General features: G+C 45.4%; 1 protein-coding gene across 2 annotated transcripts in view; it reads right to left on the minus strand.

The window, feature by feature from the left end:
• CHAF1A (chromatin assembly factor 1 subunit A) overlaps window positions 1–18104 on the minus strand; it is a 188731-nt gene extending 170627 nt beyond the window's left edge. For both annotated transcript variants that reach the window (XM_077273072.1, XM_077273064.1), the window contains exons 1-3: window positions 17854–18104; window positions 7802–7843; window positions 6986–7671 (exon numbers count right to left, since the gene is read on the minus strand). In XM_077273072.1, the coding sequence (XP_077129187.1) occupies window positions 6986–7671; window positions 7802–7843; window positions 17854–17902 (777 nt within the window). In that variant the 5' untranslated portion in view covers window positions 17903–18104. The remainder of the gene's footprint in view (window positions 1–6985; window positions 7672–7801; window positions 7844–17853) is intronic.
• Window positions 18105–18996: the final 892 nt, after the last annotated feature.

Genomic DNA, 18996 nt, shown 5'->3' on the forward strand with positions numbered 1-18996 from the left:
CCCTCTCGGCTTATACTCGAGTCATACCCGGGGGTTGGCAGGGGAGGGGGGGCGGTTGCTGTCTAATTATACTCACCTACTGCTGGCGCGGTCCCTGCGCGTCCCTGCTTCTTCCAGCGCTGCATATTCTTCCTGTACTGAGCGGTCACATGGTCCCGCGCCATTACAGTAATGAATATGCGGCTCCACCCCCCATAGAGGTGGAGCCGCATATTCATTTCGGTAATGAGCGGTAACTGTGACCGCTCAATACAGGAAGAAGATGCAGCGCTGGAAGAAGCAGGGACTGCACAGAAACAGCAGTAGGTGAGTATACAGCGCTGCGCAGCGCTGCATGATATTTACCGCTCCTCGTTCCGGTGCGGCTCCGTCATCAGCGTCCTCTGGCTGTGACGCTCAGGCCCTCTGCTGAACGTCAGTGCTGAAGACGGAGCCGCACGAGGAGCAGGTAAATATTGAAAGTGCCGGGGGTCCTGAGCGAAAAGAGTTGAGTATGTGATTTTTTTTTTTTTATCGCAGCAAAAGCATATGGGGCAGTGACTGTACGGAGCATCTGTATGGGGCCATAACGCTTGTGCAGCACTATATGGGGCAAGTGTCTGTATGGAGCATATATGGGGCCACAACATTTGTGCAGCATTATATGGGGCAAGTGACTGTACGGAGCATCTTATGGGGCCATAACGCTTGTGCAGCACTATATGGGGCAAGTGACTGTATGGATGATCTTATGGGGCCATAACGTTTGTGCAGCATTATATGGGGCAAATATCTCTATGGAGCATCTTATGGGGCCCTTATTACCCTTTATGCAGGATTATATGGGGCATATTTTAATATGGAGCATCTTATGGGGTCCATCAAACTTTATGGAGCATTATATGGGGCTCCTGATTCAATATGGATATGCAAACACACAACCTACTGATGTCTCAATTAATTTTACTTTCTCAGTCGCCCATGACAGCACTACCAGAGAGAGGGGATCCGCCCTTCAGGGACAGGAAACCTACAGGATAAAAGGGCGGTACCTCTCCCCTGCATCAGTTTTGGTTTCCCGTCCCTGACGGGGAACCTCCTTGGACGGTACCTGCTGAAGACCGACCGACGAGGATCCGGGTCCGGCCAGTCCGACTTCTGGCAGCGGGGACGCCCCTGCCACGGCTGGTCCGGTATCCGAGGCCGCCAGCTCCGACTGATGGGTCCGGTAGTGTGTGCGGGGGGAAGCGCAGCCGCCACTCTGATGGGAGCCTGGGGCTTCATCATGCTGTGTGAATGCCGGAATCCAAGATGGCGCCGCACCGGAAGTAGTATGGAACTTCCGGTTCGGGGGCGCCGCTCTGAGTGACTGCACCAAGATGGCGCTGCCCCGGAACCGGAATACTCCATTTCCGGGTTGCTGGCTGCGGGCATGCGCAGTAAGAAGAAAAAGGAAAAAAAAAAAAAAAAATGGACGCTTCCTCTTTCGGCAGCCACAGGTGAAGGGGGTTAATAGCGTTTATATGGAGAAGGCGACGGAGGCTCCTGGCTGCAGGCTGTTCCACGGTAATACCATGGAGGACAGCGACCAGCAGCTCCATCCGCCGCTGCCACCACCGCCGCAGCAGCAACAACAGCGCCGTCGGCAGAAATCGGACGTTCAGGAAAAACGGATTTCTGCAGGCAACCGAAGCTCTCGGTCTGATAGCCGTTCCACTCAGCGCAGTAAAAGCTCCAGTGTGGTAAATCAGCTGCCTCCCACGGATGCTTCTCAGGCGACCCCTACTCCAGAACTGGTACCTGTGGCTGCGTCAGATTGGTGAGTGATCTTCGGAAAGTTCACCTTTTGTAATTAGGGTTCCCCTTCTCTATTTATCTTAGGCAAGGAAGAGAATGGGGAAGATGAAGCATAGAACCTGCCCCCTATGTGAAAAAGCTTTGTCGCAGACGTGGGATAAAAAGCTATGTGGGTCTTGTATAGAACGAGTCCTCTGTGAGGAGACCCCAAACTTTGCCTCCGAATTACGGTCCGTAATTAAATCGGAGGTTGAGACTGCGTTTAATTCCTTTAAAAGTGGGAAGACTACTAAAAAACAACCTATTTCCCCTGTGGATTCTGACCCTTCCTATTCCGGGAGTAAGAGCTCAGATACGCATGACTCCTCATCCTCTTCTTCGGATAATGAGAGTAGAGGTCGTCATTGTTTCCCCCTAGAGGAGGTCGATGGCCTTGTTAAGGCGATAAGATCTACAATGGGGGTTCTGGACCCCCGTCCTCACAAAACTGTTCAGGACATTATGTTTGGGGGACTATCTCAAAGGAAGCGTAAAGTATTCCCCCTTAGCGAAAATATACAGGCATTAATTAAAAAGGAGTGGGAGAAACCGGAAAGGAAAAACGCATCGGTCCACTCTATTAAAAGGAAGTACCCCTTTGAAGATGAGGCTTCTGCTACATGGGATAAAGCCCCCAAACTAGATGTTGCGGTGGCTAAAGCCTCAAAAAAGTTTGCCTTACCGTTCGAGGACATGGGAACTCTGAAAGACCCTCTTGATAAGAGGGCAGATACCTTTCTCAAAGGGGCCTGGGAGTCAGCAGGAGGATGCTTAAGGCCTACCATAGCGGCAGCTTGCACGTCACAGTCTCTAATGATCTGGGTTGATAACCTAGAAAAACAGCTCAGAGATGGGGTCCCGAGAAATAAAATCTTAGAGTCTATCCCTATGATTAGAGGAGCTACGGCGTTCCTGGCGGATTCTTCGGCTGACTCAATTAAATTGACATCCAAATCCGCAGCCCTTTCAAATGCAGCACGTAGAACCTTGTAGCTGAAAACCTGGCCAGGGGACTTGCAAACTAAACTGAAACTTTGTTCCATTCCGTGTGAGGGCAAATTTCTCTTTGGAGAAACTCTGGATGATATCCTGCAAAAAGCGGGTGATAAAAAGAAAGGGTTTCCCGTCCTTGCCCCAACATATAATAAGCGGCCCTTTCGGAACAGAATGTTTTTTAAAAGGAGACCACCAAGAGAACAAACCCGCTGGGATGACGGGAGAAGGAAGGATAGAGGGTTCCTTTTTGGTAACTCCCCTCGCGATAAAAAACCCCCCACCAAGTGACATCTCTCCCAGGGTGGGAGGGAGATTATCTCAATTCCTCCCGGCCTGGGAGAAAATTTCGTCCAGCCCTCGGATTATAAATCTAATACGGGAAGGGCTTCACAAACTTTCTATCCTTACCCCCAAGGAACTATGTGGTAACACCGCTGAGGTCGTCTCCCCTACAGCAAGAAGCCCTGGAGCTAGAAATCATAAAACTACTGAACAAATCTGTCATCCAAGAGGTCCCCCCTCTGGAGAGGGGAAAGGGATTTTATTCTCCATTGTTTCTGGTGCCCAAACCAGACGGAACCTTCCGAACCATAATAAACTTACAGAAGTTGAATACCTATGTAAAAAAACAGAGGTTCAAGATGGAGTCAATAAAGTCAACGATAAAAAATCTGTTTCCAAACTGTTTTATGATAGTTCTAGATCTCAGCGATGCATATTATCACGTCCCCATCCACAAATCTTCTCAGAAATTCCTCAGACTAGCGGTAGTCATGAAAGGACAGACAAAGTAATACCAATACAAGACTCTCCCATTCGGTATATCAATTGCCCCTCGCGTCTTCACCAAGCTGATAGCAGAGATGATGGCGCATCTGAGAGAGGAAAATGTCTTGATTATTCCATATCTAGACGACTTTTTGATTGTGAGAAATTCGGCCGAACTCTGCTGCCAGCAACGCGACAGAGTCATAGACGTTTTAAAAAAATTGGGGTGGTTAGTGAACCTCCAAAAGTCGAAGCTGGAACCAGCCAGGGTTCAAGAATTTTTGGGTCTCATCTTAGACTCAAATTCTCAAATGTGTCTCCTGCCACACGAGAAAAAACAAAAAATAATTCACTTAGTGTCAGAAGCACGTGCGAACCCTACCATGACTCTAAGGAAGGCGATGTCACTGCTGGGGTCCCTCTCTGCTTGCCTCCCAGCAGTTCAGTGGGCGCAACTCCACACAAGACCCCTCCAGTGGGACGTCTTAAAAAACCAGAAACTACTGGGAGGGCGGTTAGAAGGTCGCATAACTCTAGATTTGCCTACTATTCGTTCCCTAGCCTGGTGGTTAAATCCCAGCAACTTGTCAAAGGGAGTTCCTTGGGTGATAGAGACATCTCAGATAGTCACTACAGACGCAAGTCCCACAGGGTGGGGGGCTCACCTGGACAACAGAATCGCTCAGGGGTTATGGACAAATCAGGAGCTCTTGTCTTCCTCAAATCAAAAAGAACTGAGAGCGGTAAAGCATGCCTTACTGTACTTTCTAAACGAGTTACAAGGTCACCATGTCCGAGTATTCTCGGACAACAGAGTAGTGGTAGCTTACCTAAACCACCAGGGGGGAACCAGATCCCAAACATTAATGAGGACCACCTCCGAAATTTTCAGCCTGGTTCAAAACAACTTTCTTTCCCTATCGGCCCTACACATAAAGGGGGTAGAAAACCAGAAAGCGGACTTCTTGAGTCGTACCCAATTAAGACAGGGAGAGTGGTCTCTAAATCAGGGGATTTTCAACAAAATCACAGATCTATGGGGAGTCCCTGTGATAGACCTCTTTGCCAACTCTCACAACAGGAAGGTGGAAGCCTTCTGCTCCCTGGACTCAGGGGGGAACCCCCAGGCTGTGGATGCATTCACAATTCCCTGGACACAAACACTGGCGTATGCTTTTCCCCCCACCATTCTCATTCCAGCAGTCCTGCGGAAGGTCAGGCAGGACAGATCCAGACTCATCCTAATAGCCCCCTTCTGGCCCAGGAGAGCCTGGTTCTCATGGCTGAGGATGCTATCAATCACCGATCCCTGGGTCCTTCCGGATCTTCGGATCTTCCGGACCTCCTGTCTCAGGGACCGGTGTTCCACCCTCAGTCAGAGAATTTACATCTGACAGCATGGTATTTGAGAGGTCACTATTGAGGGAAAGAGGGTTTTCTGACAAACTAGTGTCCACTAATGAAAAGTAGAAAACCTGTGACTACAAAAATTTACGGTAAAACCTGGAAAAAATTTCTGTCATCCTCGGGGGTAAGATTGCAGGACGGGGTCCCAATCACTGAAATACTAGAGTTTTTACAAAAAGGGTTAGACCTAGGCCTTTCAGTAAGTACATTAAAGGTACAAATAGCAGCCCTAGGAGCATTATACTGTGAAAACATATCAGCCAACCCTTGGGTAGAACGATTCGTCAGAGCAGCCGCAAGGTCTAAACCCGTAACTATACGGAGGTTACCATCTTGGGATTTGAACTTAGTATTGTCAGCCCTAACAGAATCCCCGTTCGAGCCTTTAGAATCACTCCCTCTTAAGATTCTTTCACTTAAAACGGCCCTCCTAATAGCCCTGACTTCGGCCCGTAGAATAAGTGACCTCCAAGCCCTATCCGCAAACCATCCATTTACACAAATCCTGGATGATAGAGTTAAACTAAAAACAGACCCTGCCTATTTGCCAAAAGTTGCATCCTCATTTCATAGATCTCAGGAAATAATACTTACTTCTTTTTGTCCAGACCCTAGAAATAAGAAGGAAGAGAAATTCCACACACTAGATGTGAAAAGGTGTCTAGCCCAATACCTTAAAATCACCCAGCAGCATAGGAAGGAAGGAAGGGTCTCTTTTTATCTGCTTCCAGGGGCCCAGAAAAGGACTCAAAGCTTCTAAAGGCACTATTGCTCGATGGGTGACAGACGCAATAGCCTTGGCGTACTCATCCACCGGAAACGCTGTTCCAGAGGGACTGAAGGCCCACTCTACGAGGGCTATGGCGACCTCCTGGGCCGAAAGGTCGGAGGTACCATTAGATCAAATCTGTAAAGCGGCCACCTGGTCATCACCTTCAACCTTTTTCAGACACTACCGCTTAGACCTAGCCTCTTCATCTGACCTGACCTTCGGAAGAAGGGTTCTACAGGCTGTGGTCCCTCCCTAAGCAATGTCTCTGAAATTCTCTCTGGTAGTGCTGTCATGGGCGACTGAGAAAGTCATAGTTACTCATCGATAACGGTGTTTCTCAGAGCCCATGACAGCACCTGCTTATTCCCCTCCCCCTCATCACGTGTGCGGTGAGCACATTATTTTGTGTGAAGTGGTTTTCCATATAGACACAGTGTTTACTTGCTAAGAGATACGTTAAATTGTATATTTTTTTGTTGTTGTGACTAACCTGGAGGACCTCCGATGCTCTGTAAACAAAACTGATGCAGAGGAGAGGTACCGCCCTTTTATCCTGTAGGTTTCCTGTCCCTGAAGGGCGGATCCCCTCTCTCTGGTAGTGCTGTCATGGGCTCTGAGAAACACCGTTATCGGTGAGTAACTATGACTTTTATTGGTATTTATTTTTACTTTTGAAATTTACCGGTAGCTGCTGCATTTTCCACCCTAGGCTTATACTCGAGTCATTAAGTTTTCCCAGTTTTTTGTGGCAAAATTAGGGGGGTCGGCTTATACTCGAGTATATACGGTATACACATATGGAAAGGATAGCTTCATGGTACAAAAATCTAATAAGATATAACCCTAGACTTCCAATGAGGAATAAGTCTGCTAAATTAAGAAGCTTGGGTGAAACACACGTAGGGGTCTTCTGACCCAACTACACATATCCCCCATTTGTCACTTCACCTGATGTAAGTACAGTCTTCTTAATTTAGCAGACTTATTCCTCATTGGAAGTCTAGGCTATACCTTATTAGACATGGGGATTTTTGCACCATGAAGCTCTCTTTTCCATATGTATATACATGTGTGCGCAGTGGTCTCCTTGGGATACTCTGTCTTGTATTTAATAATATCGTTGATCATATATTAAAATAAAAATACACAATTATGACACTTCATAGCGTAAGTTGTTAGTTCGTATTTAAGGTATGATATTTATCAAGTTTTTAGCGACTAACAAACCTTATGAATTGTTGGAGATGCAGAATTGCTTACATCTCTTCGACTACTAGAGGGAACTTCTGGGGAACTGGCTGAAACTGGAGAGCTGGTAGAAGATAACCCAGCAGGACTATCTCCTGCTGAGATGTCTTGGTCTTCTGTGATTTCTTTTACAGGAGAGGTTAGTAATGAAGTATTTTCAAGTGGTGTCCCAGTTGGAACCTCCACAGGAGGAGGTGATAATCTCTCAACATCAGTTAATTGAGGCTCCATGTTGCAACTATGTTCAGTACTATTTACATGTGAACTGTCATCAGCTTTGATATCATGTCTTGATGCCACAGAGTTGAGTGTGCCACACACTGAAACAGTTCCTGTAGTTGGTAAGGACTGAACAATTCCATTTGATGGGATTTGGTCTGGAACGCTGCTATTTGAATCTTCTGTTAAGTCAATTGTGATGGCAGGAGTCACAGGGCAAGGTTTTTTGTGTTTTCTAATGTAATTGTCCAAGGGTCCCATGCCATTAACAGCTTTAGGAAGAGGACGAAACTCTGCACTTTCAGTGCCATTCTCCGTATCTTCAAGAGAAATATCAAGTGGACAAATTTTATTAAGAGGAGGCAGTTTCTGGGACACTTTCTGCTTTTTTCCCTGTGAAATTCCATCCTTGGGCACAGGATTCAGACGTTTGAAGGGCAATCGGGCTGAAATAGTAAATGATTTTCATATATTATGTTCATCCTTAATTTCACATGCACTTTGTCATCTTACCACTTGTACTATAAATCCAAAACAAATTCCCCCCCCCCACCTACATAAAAACTGATCAAATACCTTGTACCATTTTCTTTGAAGCGTTTGCAGGGGAGGTTTTAACTGCAAAAAAACAAATTGTAAAACAAGATGTTAACCAGTATGTCTGGCACTTTTCTAACGTTCTTGAATACAATAAGCCTCGATAGATTGCTTTCAAATGACCCTCAGATTCTTACAACTTTAGAAAAAAAAGAAAAAAAGAAAAAAAAAAGAGGTATAGGTTTGCTAAAGAATGAAAATGGTGCATGATGCAGCTCCCACAAATCACCTCTCCTGCAGACATATGCAGGAAATGCTTTTTAATGCTATGGATATTACTGCCTAAAAGGTGTGGGGAGAGCTGCACATTTCACCTGATGCATTGAAAAGGGTGAAATTAGCACAGGTTTCAATTATTGCTGCGGATAGTTCTCGCAGGATGTACAATAAGTTTCTTAAATGGAATCTGCCATTAGGTTTTTTGCTACCCAATACGGGAGCAGTACAGAGACCCAGATTCCAAGGATGCATCATTACTGAGCAGCTTTGTGTAGTTTTTATAAATTGTTTTATCAGCAGGAAACCATTCAAGGACTAGTAAAACTGCTGCCACGTAATTGAATCCCGCCCCCAGCACTGATTGGCATTGTACACAGAAAGATAGCAATGAGTGGTGTAGGCGGGGTTATACAGAGCTTAGCATGCAGAGAACTGTAGTAAACAGTAATGTGATGCATCCCTGGAATAAGGGGCTCTACGTTATGCTACTCAGGTGCGGTAGCAAAAATCTGGCGACAAGATTCCTTTTAAGAGTCAAAACAGAAAGTCAAAACTGCACCCTTTTATATATAAATTGAAGGTCTCAGTGGACACAAGGGCGCACGTCCAAAACCAGGGAGCCCATCCCGGCCAGTACCAAGACCAAAAAGACAGCGCCACAATCGATGGTGAAAAAATAGGAGCTTACATCTATTCTGCCTCCTGTAGCTACAGGAGGCAGAATAAATGCAAGATTCCTTTTAAGATCTCATGCACAATGTTGGTGCTGTGAAATGCAACAGATTTTCCCCAAGTGAATACACAGAACAAAATCTGTTGCATTTTCACTACTTGGGAACTGATTCTTAGCCACTCACCGCTGAGGCCTGTTTTCACCTTCCCGACCTGGCCCAATATTTCAAATCTGTCACATTTTATGAAATAACTCTTCAATGCTTCCACAATAAATACAACAAAAATTTTAAAAGATTAGAAATTTTGAAGCTTTCATTTTTTATGTTTTTTTAAAATTGTGGAGAGTGAAATGCCAGGCCTGTCATGTCAGAGTGAGGAGGCTTATGCGGCATACATAAATATACTCTCGGTTCCAGCAGGGATCTCACCGAGTTCACGGCAGTTCAGGCCAGCCGGGAAAGCAGCCTCAGTGACCGGAGGTAACCTTGATGACGTCACAGCCGGTCACTGAGGCTGCACTCGCAGTTACCAGTGGTTCTCAGCCTGGACGGTCGCATCTTGGCAATGTCCAGGTTGAAAACTGTTTTTCCCCCAGACATGGATTACTGCGTGGGACAGAACGACAGACAGGTATGTTATATTGTTGTTTTTTGAATTTAGTTTTATTACAGTAGAACGAGGGCTTCGGTTGAATAGGCATTTGGTGGGTATAACTGTTTGTTATATTAAATAAAAAGTGTGTTTTATTGTATTTCTAATACTTCTAAGGACTTTATTCTGGCTGTGTGTTTATTTACCATGCCACTATAGGATTAGTAATGGATAGGTGCCTTTAAGACCTCTCCATTACTAAGTCGTGAGCTTGATGTCACCAGACAATACAAAAGGTGACATCAACTCCACAAATATTAACTCCACTTGACATCGCTACAGGGCAAGTGGGAAGAGCTGGACAAAGCGCAAGAATTTGCGCATCTAACAGATGTGCCTTTTCTGGGCAGCTGAGGGCTGATATTTTTAGGCTGGAGGGGGGCCGATATCCATGGCCCCTTACCAGCCTGAGAATACCAGCCCCCTGCTGTCTGCTTAAGCAAGGATGGATGTCAAAACTGGGGGGAAACCCCACGCCTTTTCTTAAAATTATTTATTTAAATAATTTTTAAAAACGGAGTGGATACCCCTCTATTCTTGATCACCAGCCTTATTGAAGCTGACAGCTGAGGGTTGCAGCCCCCAGCTGTTGAGTTTTGCCTGGTTGGCAATCAAAAATACAGGAGAACCCAAGCAGAGGTTTTTTTTTTTTTTCATTATTCACTTACAGCGCAGGAGCCAGATAAGGCCGGAGTTACACAAAACATGTGAAAAATCGGTCCGAGTCTCCCTGCCGAAAGTCGTACCAGTGTAATGCAAGTACAATCCGATTTTTTACACCTGGCATCCGATTTACATCTGAATGCAGTGCAATTGCTATCCGATTGCAATGTGATTTTAACATGAACTTTTACATAGAGCAATTCTCTGTCATTTACACATAGTAGGAAATATTCGCCAAAACACACACACACACACACACACACACACACACACACACACACACACACACACACACGCAAGTGTGACCCCGGCCTAAGTGCCAAAATTGGCGCATCTTAGAGATGCGCCATTACTTGGGCAGCTGAGAGCTGATGATTTTAGCCTGGGGAGCCAGTATCCATGGCCCCTTCCTAGGCTACTAATATCAGCCTGCAGCTGTCTGCATAGCCTTTGCTGGTTATTAATTCTATGGGGACCCAATGTCATTTTTTTGGGGGGCTCCCCTATTTTAATAGCCAGTAAAGGCTAAGTATTCAGCTGTGAGCTGATATTAATAGCCTAGGAAGCTCCACGGGCATTACCCCTTCCCTGGCTATAAACATCTGCCCCCAGCCATCCACTTTCACTATATGCTGGTTAAGAAAATTACGTGGTCGCCCACACCATTTTTTTCAAAAAAATAAACTTTTATTAATTAAATACATGTACAGTAAGGTGCACACACTATACTAATTATATATGTCACTGACATCTATATATCTACCTATTCTATGTATTTACTGTATGTAATCCATCTCTTCTATCCTGTTGGCTCCTGCAGTGATTTTACAGTACACGGCAGATAAATTGTCGACTTTTCTTCTATGTAATATATATGTGCGTGTCACTGATATCTATCCTGCGTGTAAATATTCTACTGTAACCTGTCACACTGATATTACTGTATGCGGCAGATGAATTTCCGGCTTTTCAAATGAAATCTGTGACCATGTGAGTGCTGTCCGATTTTTACAGAGTGCCGTACGATTTTTTCTCGCACCTATTGACTTATTGCGGGATGCAATCAGATTTCCAATTACAATCACAGCATGCTTTTTTCCAGTTCGATTGTGATTCGATCTGGAAAAAAAACCGCACAATGACAGAATAACATTGGTCAGAATGCAAACCGATTTTTAACGGATTGCATTAGTCCGATTTCATCGCAAGTGGGAATGGGCCCTCCCTGTGGACACTGTAGGGCCTCTGTTCAGCGTTGTCCTTTTCAGAAGTGCACAAAACTGCATCCGACTGCACTTTTATGTATGCCTAAAAAGACGGACACTGCCGGATCATAGGCCAGACTGCTTCCACAGTGTCTCCATCTGCCTCATTATAGAGAATCTTTGGCCGGGGGTTCCATTTGAATCACGTATTTGAGAGATTTACATGGAAACCCCAGTGTAAGCGCCGGATAAATGTGCACCGAGCCTTACTGCGAACTTTGGGAGGCAGAATGTAAAAAATCAACAGCAGGTGAAGAATTTGCGTTATTAATTTTTTATGTAATTCCTCGTGCAGTATAAGAGAATAGACTACTTTATTCTTCGAGTCGGTACGATTACAGTGATATCAGATTTTTACATGTGGCTGCTGTCACACTAAAAGACGCTTTATAGTGCAAAAACTAGTTTTTGGATCGCCATATTTTGTGAGCTATAATGTTTCCATATTTTGTCCGACAGTCATGTGATGGCTATTTTTTTGCGTGACGAGTTGACACTTTTATTGGTACCATTTTTGGGCATATGACTTTTTTGTTCGCTTTCTATTCCGATTTATGAGAGGCAGAATAAACAAAAAACAGCAATTTAGGAACGTTTTTTGTTCCGCGCGTAGTAAAATTGGTAAGGCAGCTTTATTCTTTGGGTCAGTACGATAACAGCGATATCACATTTATATCATGTTTTATGCTTTGCCGCTTTTACAGAAACACTTTCATACAAAAAATAATTATTTTTGCATTACTTTATTTTGAGAAGTATAACTATTTTTCCACTTATAAGCCACCACACAGCTGTTTTTTTGTGGGACAAGATGATGTTTTCAGCCATACCATTTTTATTTAAATTGGTCTTTATGATCGCGTTTCATTCCACTCTCTGTTCGGTGGTATGATAGAGCATCAATTTTTGCCCTGTTTTTCACGATGTTCACTAAAGGGGTTAACTGGTGGTACAGTTTTATAGGTCGGGTCGTTCCGGTCGTGCCGATACCAAATGTGTACTTTTACTGTTTATTTATTTTTTTGTCAATTAATTATAAGTACAATATATTTTTTTATTTTATGATTTAAAAATAAATAAATAAATTGTAGGATCAACTTTCACCTACTACCCATAGTAAAAAAAATTAAAGATATTGGGCCAAAAACATTTTAGTTGGAAAAATAAAATTTTTCATTTTTACATCACAAGTTTATAAAATTCTATAAACCACCTTTGGATTTAAAAAGCTTAGTTATCACCTAGATAAATTCTTTAAAGGGGTTCTGAGGGAATTAAAAAATGAATAAAATAACTAAAGGAAATGTCATTATAAATAAATTCTTAACTACATTTAAATAGCAAATCACGATGGTTTTGCCTTGGGAGGTAATCACTAGAATTAAAATAGCCACCGCCACACCTGTCCTAGAATGTTAGGACAGATGCCTGTGAGCATGTGCAGCAAAAGTGCTGCCCCTTTGATCTGGAGATACTTATATTGTTAGGGCTCATTTAGACATCAGTGATTGTTCATCAGTATTTGTATGCCCAAACCCGGATTGCGTTCAAAACACAGAACAAGTGACAATCTTTCAATTATAGCTTTACTCTGTTTGTTCCACTTGTGGTTTCGCCATACAAACACTGATGAAAAATTACTGACTTCTGAATAAGCCCCTATTCATAAAGACAGTACACAGAAGTTTAAAGTGCCTTTTAACTCTGCACCTCTGGTATGTCGTACGGCAGCACGGTGGCGCAGTGGCGCAGTGGTTAGCACAGCAGCCTTGCAGCGCTGGAGTCCTGGGTTCCAATCCCACCTTGGACAACATCTGCAAAGAGTTTGTATGTTCTCTCCGTGTTTGCGTGGGTTTCCTCCGGGCACTCCGGTTTCCTCCCACATTCCAAAGACATACTGATAGGGAATTTAGATTGTGAGCCCCATCGGGGACAGCAATGATAATGTGTATAAACTGTAAAGCGCTGCGTAATATGTTATCGCTATATAAAAATAAAGATTATTATTATTATTATTATGTCCAGTAGCATTGGTGTGGCAAATTTTTCTACATAAGAGCAAAGCTTGCTACTGCACATGCTCACAAGCATCTGTTCTAACATCTAGGACAGGTTTCTCTCAGAATTAAAATGGCTGGCAGATTGTTTCAGTAGTTCGCACCTCCTTAAAATTATTGCAATTTGCAAATTAAATTTAGGAATTAAATTTGATATTTCATTTAATTATTTATTTCTATTCTCAGAGAAGCCCTTTAAGGCTTGTAGATTCCATAATGGGGTCACTTCGAGTTTCTGCTGTATTGGCACCTTAGGGGTTCTGCAAGAACAACATGGCATCTGAAATCTACTCCAGATTCTATTTCCTCTCCAAAAATAAAATATCCTTCCTTTCCGAGGCCTGCCATATGAACAGATAGTCGTTCAAACGTCATGTGGGTAATCAATGCATTTGGAAGAAAATACTGAACAAATTATGGGACTCATTTTCTTTTAAAAATATTATAGGGATAAACCTTGCTGCAAGGATTCCCACACAAAAAAAAAAAAAAAAAAATAGGACTGAAAACAAATGCTTCTCTTTCAGAATTTTTGTATAAGGGTATGTGCCCATGATCAGGAACTGCCACGGGTTCGACGCTGCGTATTTATGCAGCGTCAAACCCGCAGCGGTAAGATGTTACAGCATAGTGGATGGGATTTCTAGAAATCCCATGCCCACTATGCCTGCAGTCGCCTGCCAGACCGCAGCATGTCAATTTATCTTGGGGAAAAGCTAGTCTGCACAACAGAAATTACATCAATAGAAATGTATTGAATGCGGTAAATCTGATGGTTCAGTAAACACATGCGGATTTACCTGCATTCAATGGAAGGCAGTGCTTTAGACACAGAACATACGATGCGCCCAAAGCACAGTTCGTTCCAGATCGTGGGCACATAGCCTAAGACACAGGATGCCAGAACAAAATATTTATGCTTAAAGGGCCACTGTCACCCCCCTCCAGCCGTTATAAACTAAAAGAGCCACCTTGTGCAGCAGTAATGCTGCATTCTAACAAGGTGGCTCTTTTAGGTTCAAGTATACCCCAAATAAAGCGTTTTTATACTTAGCCACAATTCCTGTCTCTAGCCAGGTAGGCGGGTCCTCACTCCCCAGCTTGGCCAGCTCCTCTGCCGTCACTCACATCTTCCTGCGCCGCCCCCTCAGCGCTGTTATCGTTTCAAAACCGGCGCCTGCGCTGTGTACTGGTGTCCTGCGCAGACGCAGTAAGCTCTGGCCGTCTGATGTCCCAGCCAGGCTTGCACACTGCGCCTGCGCGGGCATTGCGGCCAGCCACCTTTGGAATCCCCGCCCCGCACTGTGTTATGCATTATGCACAGTGCGAGGCGGGGATTACAAAGGTTCCATCTATAACAGAATATTCCGTGTAATGGCTGATACCAGAGAACAAAAGACATCCACAGAACACCAGGATGGATCGCTGCACAGCAAATAGCTGTAGGACCTGCGATGACGTCACTGCCATGTGATTGCCCTAATCATTACTAAGCCATTACACGGAATATTCTGTTATAGATGGAACCTTTGTAATCCCCGCCTCGCACTGTGCATAATGCATAACACAGTGCGGGGCGGGGATTCCAAAGGTGGCTGGCCGCAATGCCCGCGCAGGCGCAGTGTGCAAGCCTGGCTGGGACATCAGACGGCCAGAGCTTACTGCGTCTGCGCAGGACACCAGTACACAGCGCAGGCGCCGGTTTTGAAACGATAACAGCGCTGAGGGGGCGGCGCCGAAAGCGCAGGAAGATGTGAGTGACGGCAGAGGAGCTGGCCAAGCTGGGGAGTGAGGACCCGCCTACCTGGCTAGAGACAGGAATTGTGGCTAAGTATAAAAACGCCTTATTTGGGGTATACTTGAACCTAAAACTAAAAGAGCCACCTTGTTAGAATGCAGCATTACTGCTGCACAAGGTGGCTCTTTTAGTTTATAACGGCTGGAGGGGGGTCACAGTGGCCCTTTAAGGCTGTGTGCACACGTTGTAGGTTTGGTGCGTTGTTGCAATGCAGAAAACCTGAAGCAATCCAGATGCCAGCAAAGTGAATGAGAAACCTGAAGCTTTTCCTGCCAAGTGATGCAGAAATGGTGTTGAAATGTTACTCAATGTGTGCACAGGCTATGTTCACATGTTGCGTGTTTGCTGCGTTTTTTTTCCGACAGCAAAACCTGCCCACAAAAAGAAGGTTTTGCTCAGTTTTTTGCTGCATTCTTGTTGTCTCTTGAGCATGTTGGTAAAGTTTAGTTGCCCAAAAAGGAAAAAGAAAAAAACATGATTCAAAACTGCGTTTTTTGCACTTACCCATTATTTCCTCTGGGTGAAAAAAACGCTGCAAATACACTAAGATGTGACATGCTGCAGTTTTAAAAAAATGCAGCAGTTTCCCAAATCAGTCAGGAAAATAAAAACAGTGTGAAACCTCAGATTTTGCTAGTACTGTAAAATGCAGCTTAAAATTTGCACTAAAAAACAGCAACAAAAAAGCTGCAAAAACGCAGGTTTAACACTTTCTTTTCCACACTAGGACATTAATAAAGACACTGGGCATGGATCTGCAAGTGAGCCAGCTCCACATAAGGTAGATCATGGCTATACTACATAACTGGCATATATTTTTACAGAGGCTTCCAGGACTTTGCTTATTTTTCTCTATGGTACTCTAAGAACGTACAGGGAGGTAGTGAAAGTGCGCTCCTTCCTGTGATTCTGTTGATTAATTTTACCTTGCATCAATATAACGGCTCTTCCTCTTCCGGTCTGCTCTGTCATTATGTTGATTGACAGCCGTCTCCCTGCAGTTAGGCAGCGGGGAGCTAGCTATCAATCAACATGCCAACATTAGTGACACCTCATTGACAGAGAAGAAAAAAAAGCTGCTGTCGATGTGAAGACAGTGGTCTGTGACCACTCTAAGATGGTAGAGATCGGCACCAGGCAGAACAAGTAGGTAGTTGGTAACAACCTGCCTGCAAGTGCTTAGCTCGATGGGGAAGAATAAGCAAAATCCTCGAAAATCCCTTTAATAGCAGCGGCCCCAGCTGAGCTCCCCCCGCTGCTGTCAATTTCTGACAGTGGGATTTAAATTGAGTGGTTGCCGGTGCTCCCATACACAGGCTTCCAACACAATCGTGGGGGCCACTAGGTTACCATGGCAGCCATGTTCCATACTGATGGCCCTCATCACTGTCATCTAAGTAACCCTGTGAAGCTATAAGTCACAAGTTTAGATTCATGGGAGAACTGTAATTTTACTATATACTGCCATATTGTGGTATTGTAGGATATAGTTTACCCCCTTCCCACAAATGGACATTGTATTCCCGTCCGGGGAAGGGTTCCTCATGTGTGGAGGTGTCTCCATACCTTAGCTTCCTCAACACATGGCTGAAACCACCAGCTACAGTATATTAAAGATAGTATCTTTCTAACAGCAGGGTATGGCGCTGAGTGCAGGCTGTGGCCATTAACCATTTAAAAGCTGTTGTCACTCTCTGACAGCAGTATTTAAAGGGAACATGCGCCGATGCCCACGCGAATTGGCTCTCATTGGACCCCCCAAGCATGTAATGAGAGGTCAAAGGGTTAGTACGACAGCAGGGGGTCCACTGAAGACACCAGTTATCTTGGTCCTCCTGTGAAGCTGAGCTGTAGGCTGATCCCCTTGTGTATTGCAATATATCATATAACTGATCACATGATTGCAGATCCAAGTGCCCTAAGGGGACTAAAAAGTAATGTGAAGAAAAAAAAGTAAAAACAAAAATAAAAAAAATTCTATACATTCAAATCATTTCACTCATTAAAAATATATAGGACGAGAGAAAATTTGTAAAAATTGGATTTATTCAAATATGGAATTCACCAGATTTGCAAACACTGTAAAAGAAGTGCAGGTATTTTTGGTCATGTCACCTCCCAAAAAAAAACCCTTAGCAGCAATCAAAGCATCATATGTACAAAAAAGTTGATACCAATAAAAGCATCAGCTCACCGTGCAAAAAACAAAAAACACAAGCCACTTACGCAGATCCATGAACAGAAAACTAAAAATGTTATGGGTTTCAAAGAATGTAGCGATGGAGCATGAAAAATAAACCTCAATATTGGTAAATAAAAGTTTACAAAAAATACACACGAATCACTGCGTGTCTGGACAAGGTTCCCAGGTCATTATTACTTCATAATGAAGGCTGCTGAAACAAAAAAATGGTGGAAAGGCGAAGAAAAAAAAGCTAACACGCAAAGATAAAAATAAATCCCTAAACTGAACAAGCTCTTCCTGGTTTGGGCCCTGAAGGGGCCACAGCACAGAGCCCAGGACAGGGGAGCCTACACAGGGATAGCAAGCAGCTCAGCAAAGTGCAGCCGATCCGAATCAACGAGGGAACCGGTGCACAGCTAACAGGAGCCCACTATGTAGGGAAGGATACCCCTCATAGTTAGGCGCCGGACACACAGAAGGCAATGGAGGACACTGCCGGGGACAAGGTGGACAGTTACCTGCTACACGCTGCTTCACCTTCTCTCCCGCTTCTCCTTTCCCCGGCATTTTGACAAAGAACCGTTCGGAAACTAGCGTGTAAATTCCCGGTCCCCTCTTTCCCCTCAGCGTTCTCCCTTCCGGCCACTTCTCCCCGCGCGATTCTGCTTGGCGGGAAGTTTTCAGCTGTCGACCTTCCCCTGACGCAGGCGAACAGCCTGGGAGTCACGTGATAACCACGACCAGTGGACACTCTGCTCTGCGTTATGCTGCGGCGGGATTGGTCACAGCTCCGACTCTTCCCATTGGCTCTTCTCACGGCGCACTTTTCTCAATTGCCCGTAGGAGACATTTTCGTGTGTGCTCAGGTATTGGTGACATCTGTCATCATCCCGCGCAGTGCTGTGGGCGGCCCCTCTGGCCCGGACCAGACTGTCAGGGTGCTGTGAGGACCCAGTGCTGGAGGCGACTCCCTCAGGCCCGGACCAGACTGTCAGGGTGCTATGAGGACCCAGTGCTGGAGGAGACCCCTCAGGCCCGGACCAGCCTGTCAGGGTGCTATGAGGACCCAGTGCTGGAGGAGACCCCTCAGGCCCGGACCAGCCTGTCAGGGTGCTATAAGGACCCAGTGCTGGAGGAGACCCCTCAGGCCCAGACCAGATTGTCAGGGTGCTGTGAGGACCCAGAGAAGAGGGCGAGCCCTCAGGCCCGGACCAGCCTGTCAGGGTGCTATGAGGACCCAGTGCTGGAGGAGACCCCTCAGGCCGAGACCAGACTGTCAAGGATGTTGTGAGGACTCAGTGCTGGGGGTGACCCCCTCAAGTCCTGACCAGCCTGTCAGGGTGTTGTGAGCACCTAGTGCTGGGGGCGACCCCCTCAGGCCCAGACCAGCCTGTCAGGGTGCTGGGGGCAAGCCCTTAGGCCTGGACCAGCCTGTCAAGGTGTTGTGAGCACCTAGTGCTGGGGGTGACCCCTCAGGTCCGGACCAGCCTGTCAGGGTGCTGTGAGGACCCAGTGCTGGAGGTGACCCCCTCAGGCCCGCACCAGCCTGTCGGTGCTGTGAGGACCCAGTTCTGGGGGTGAACCCCTCAAGTCCTGACCAGCCTGTCAGGGTGTTGTGAGCACCTAGTGCTGGGGGCGACCCCCTCAGGCTCGGACCAGCC

This window comes from Ranitomeya variabilis, chromosome 1 (genome assembly GCF_051348905.1).
Source record: "Ranitomeya variabilis isolate aRanVar5 chromosome 1, aRanVar5.hap1, whole genome shotgun sequence".
NCBI lineage: Eukaryota > Metazoa > Chordata > Amphibia > Anura > Dendrobatidae > Ranitomeya > Ranitomeya variabilis.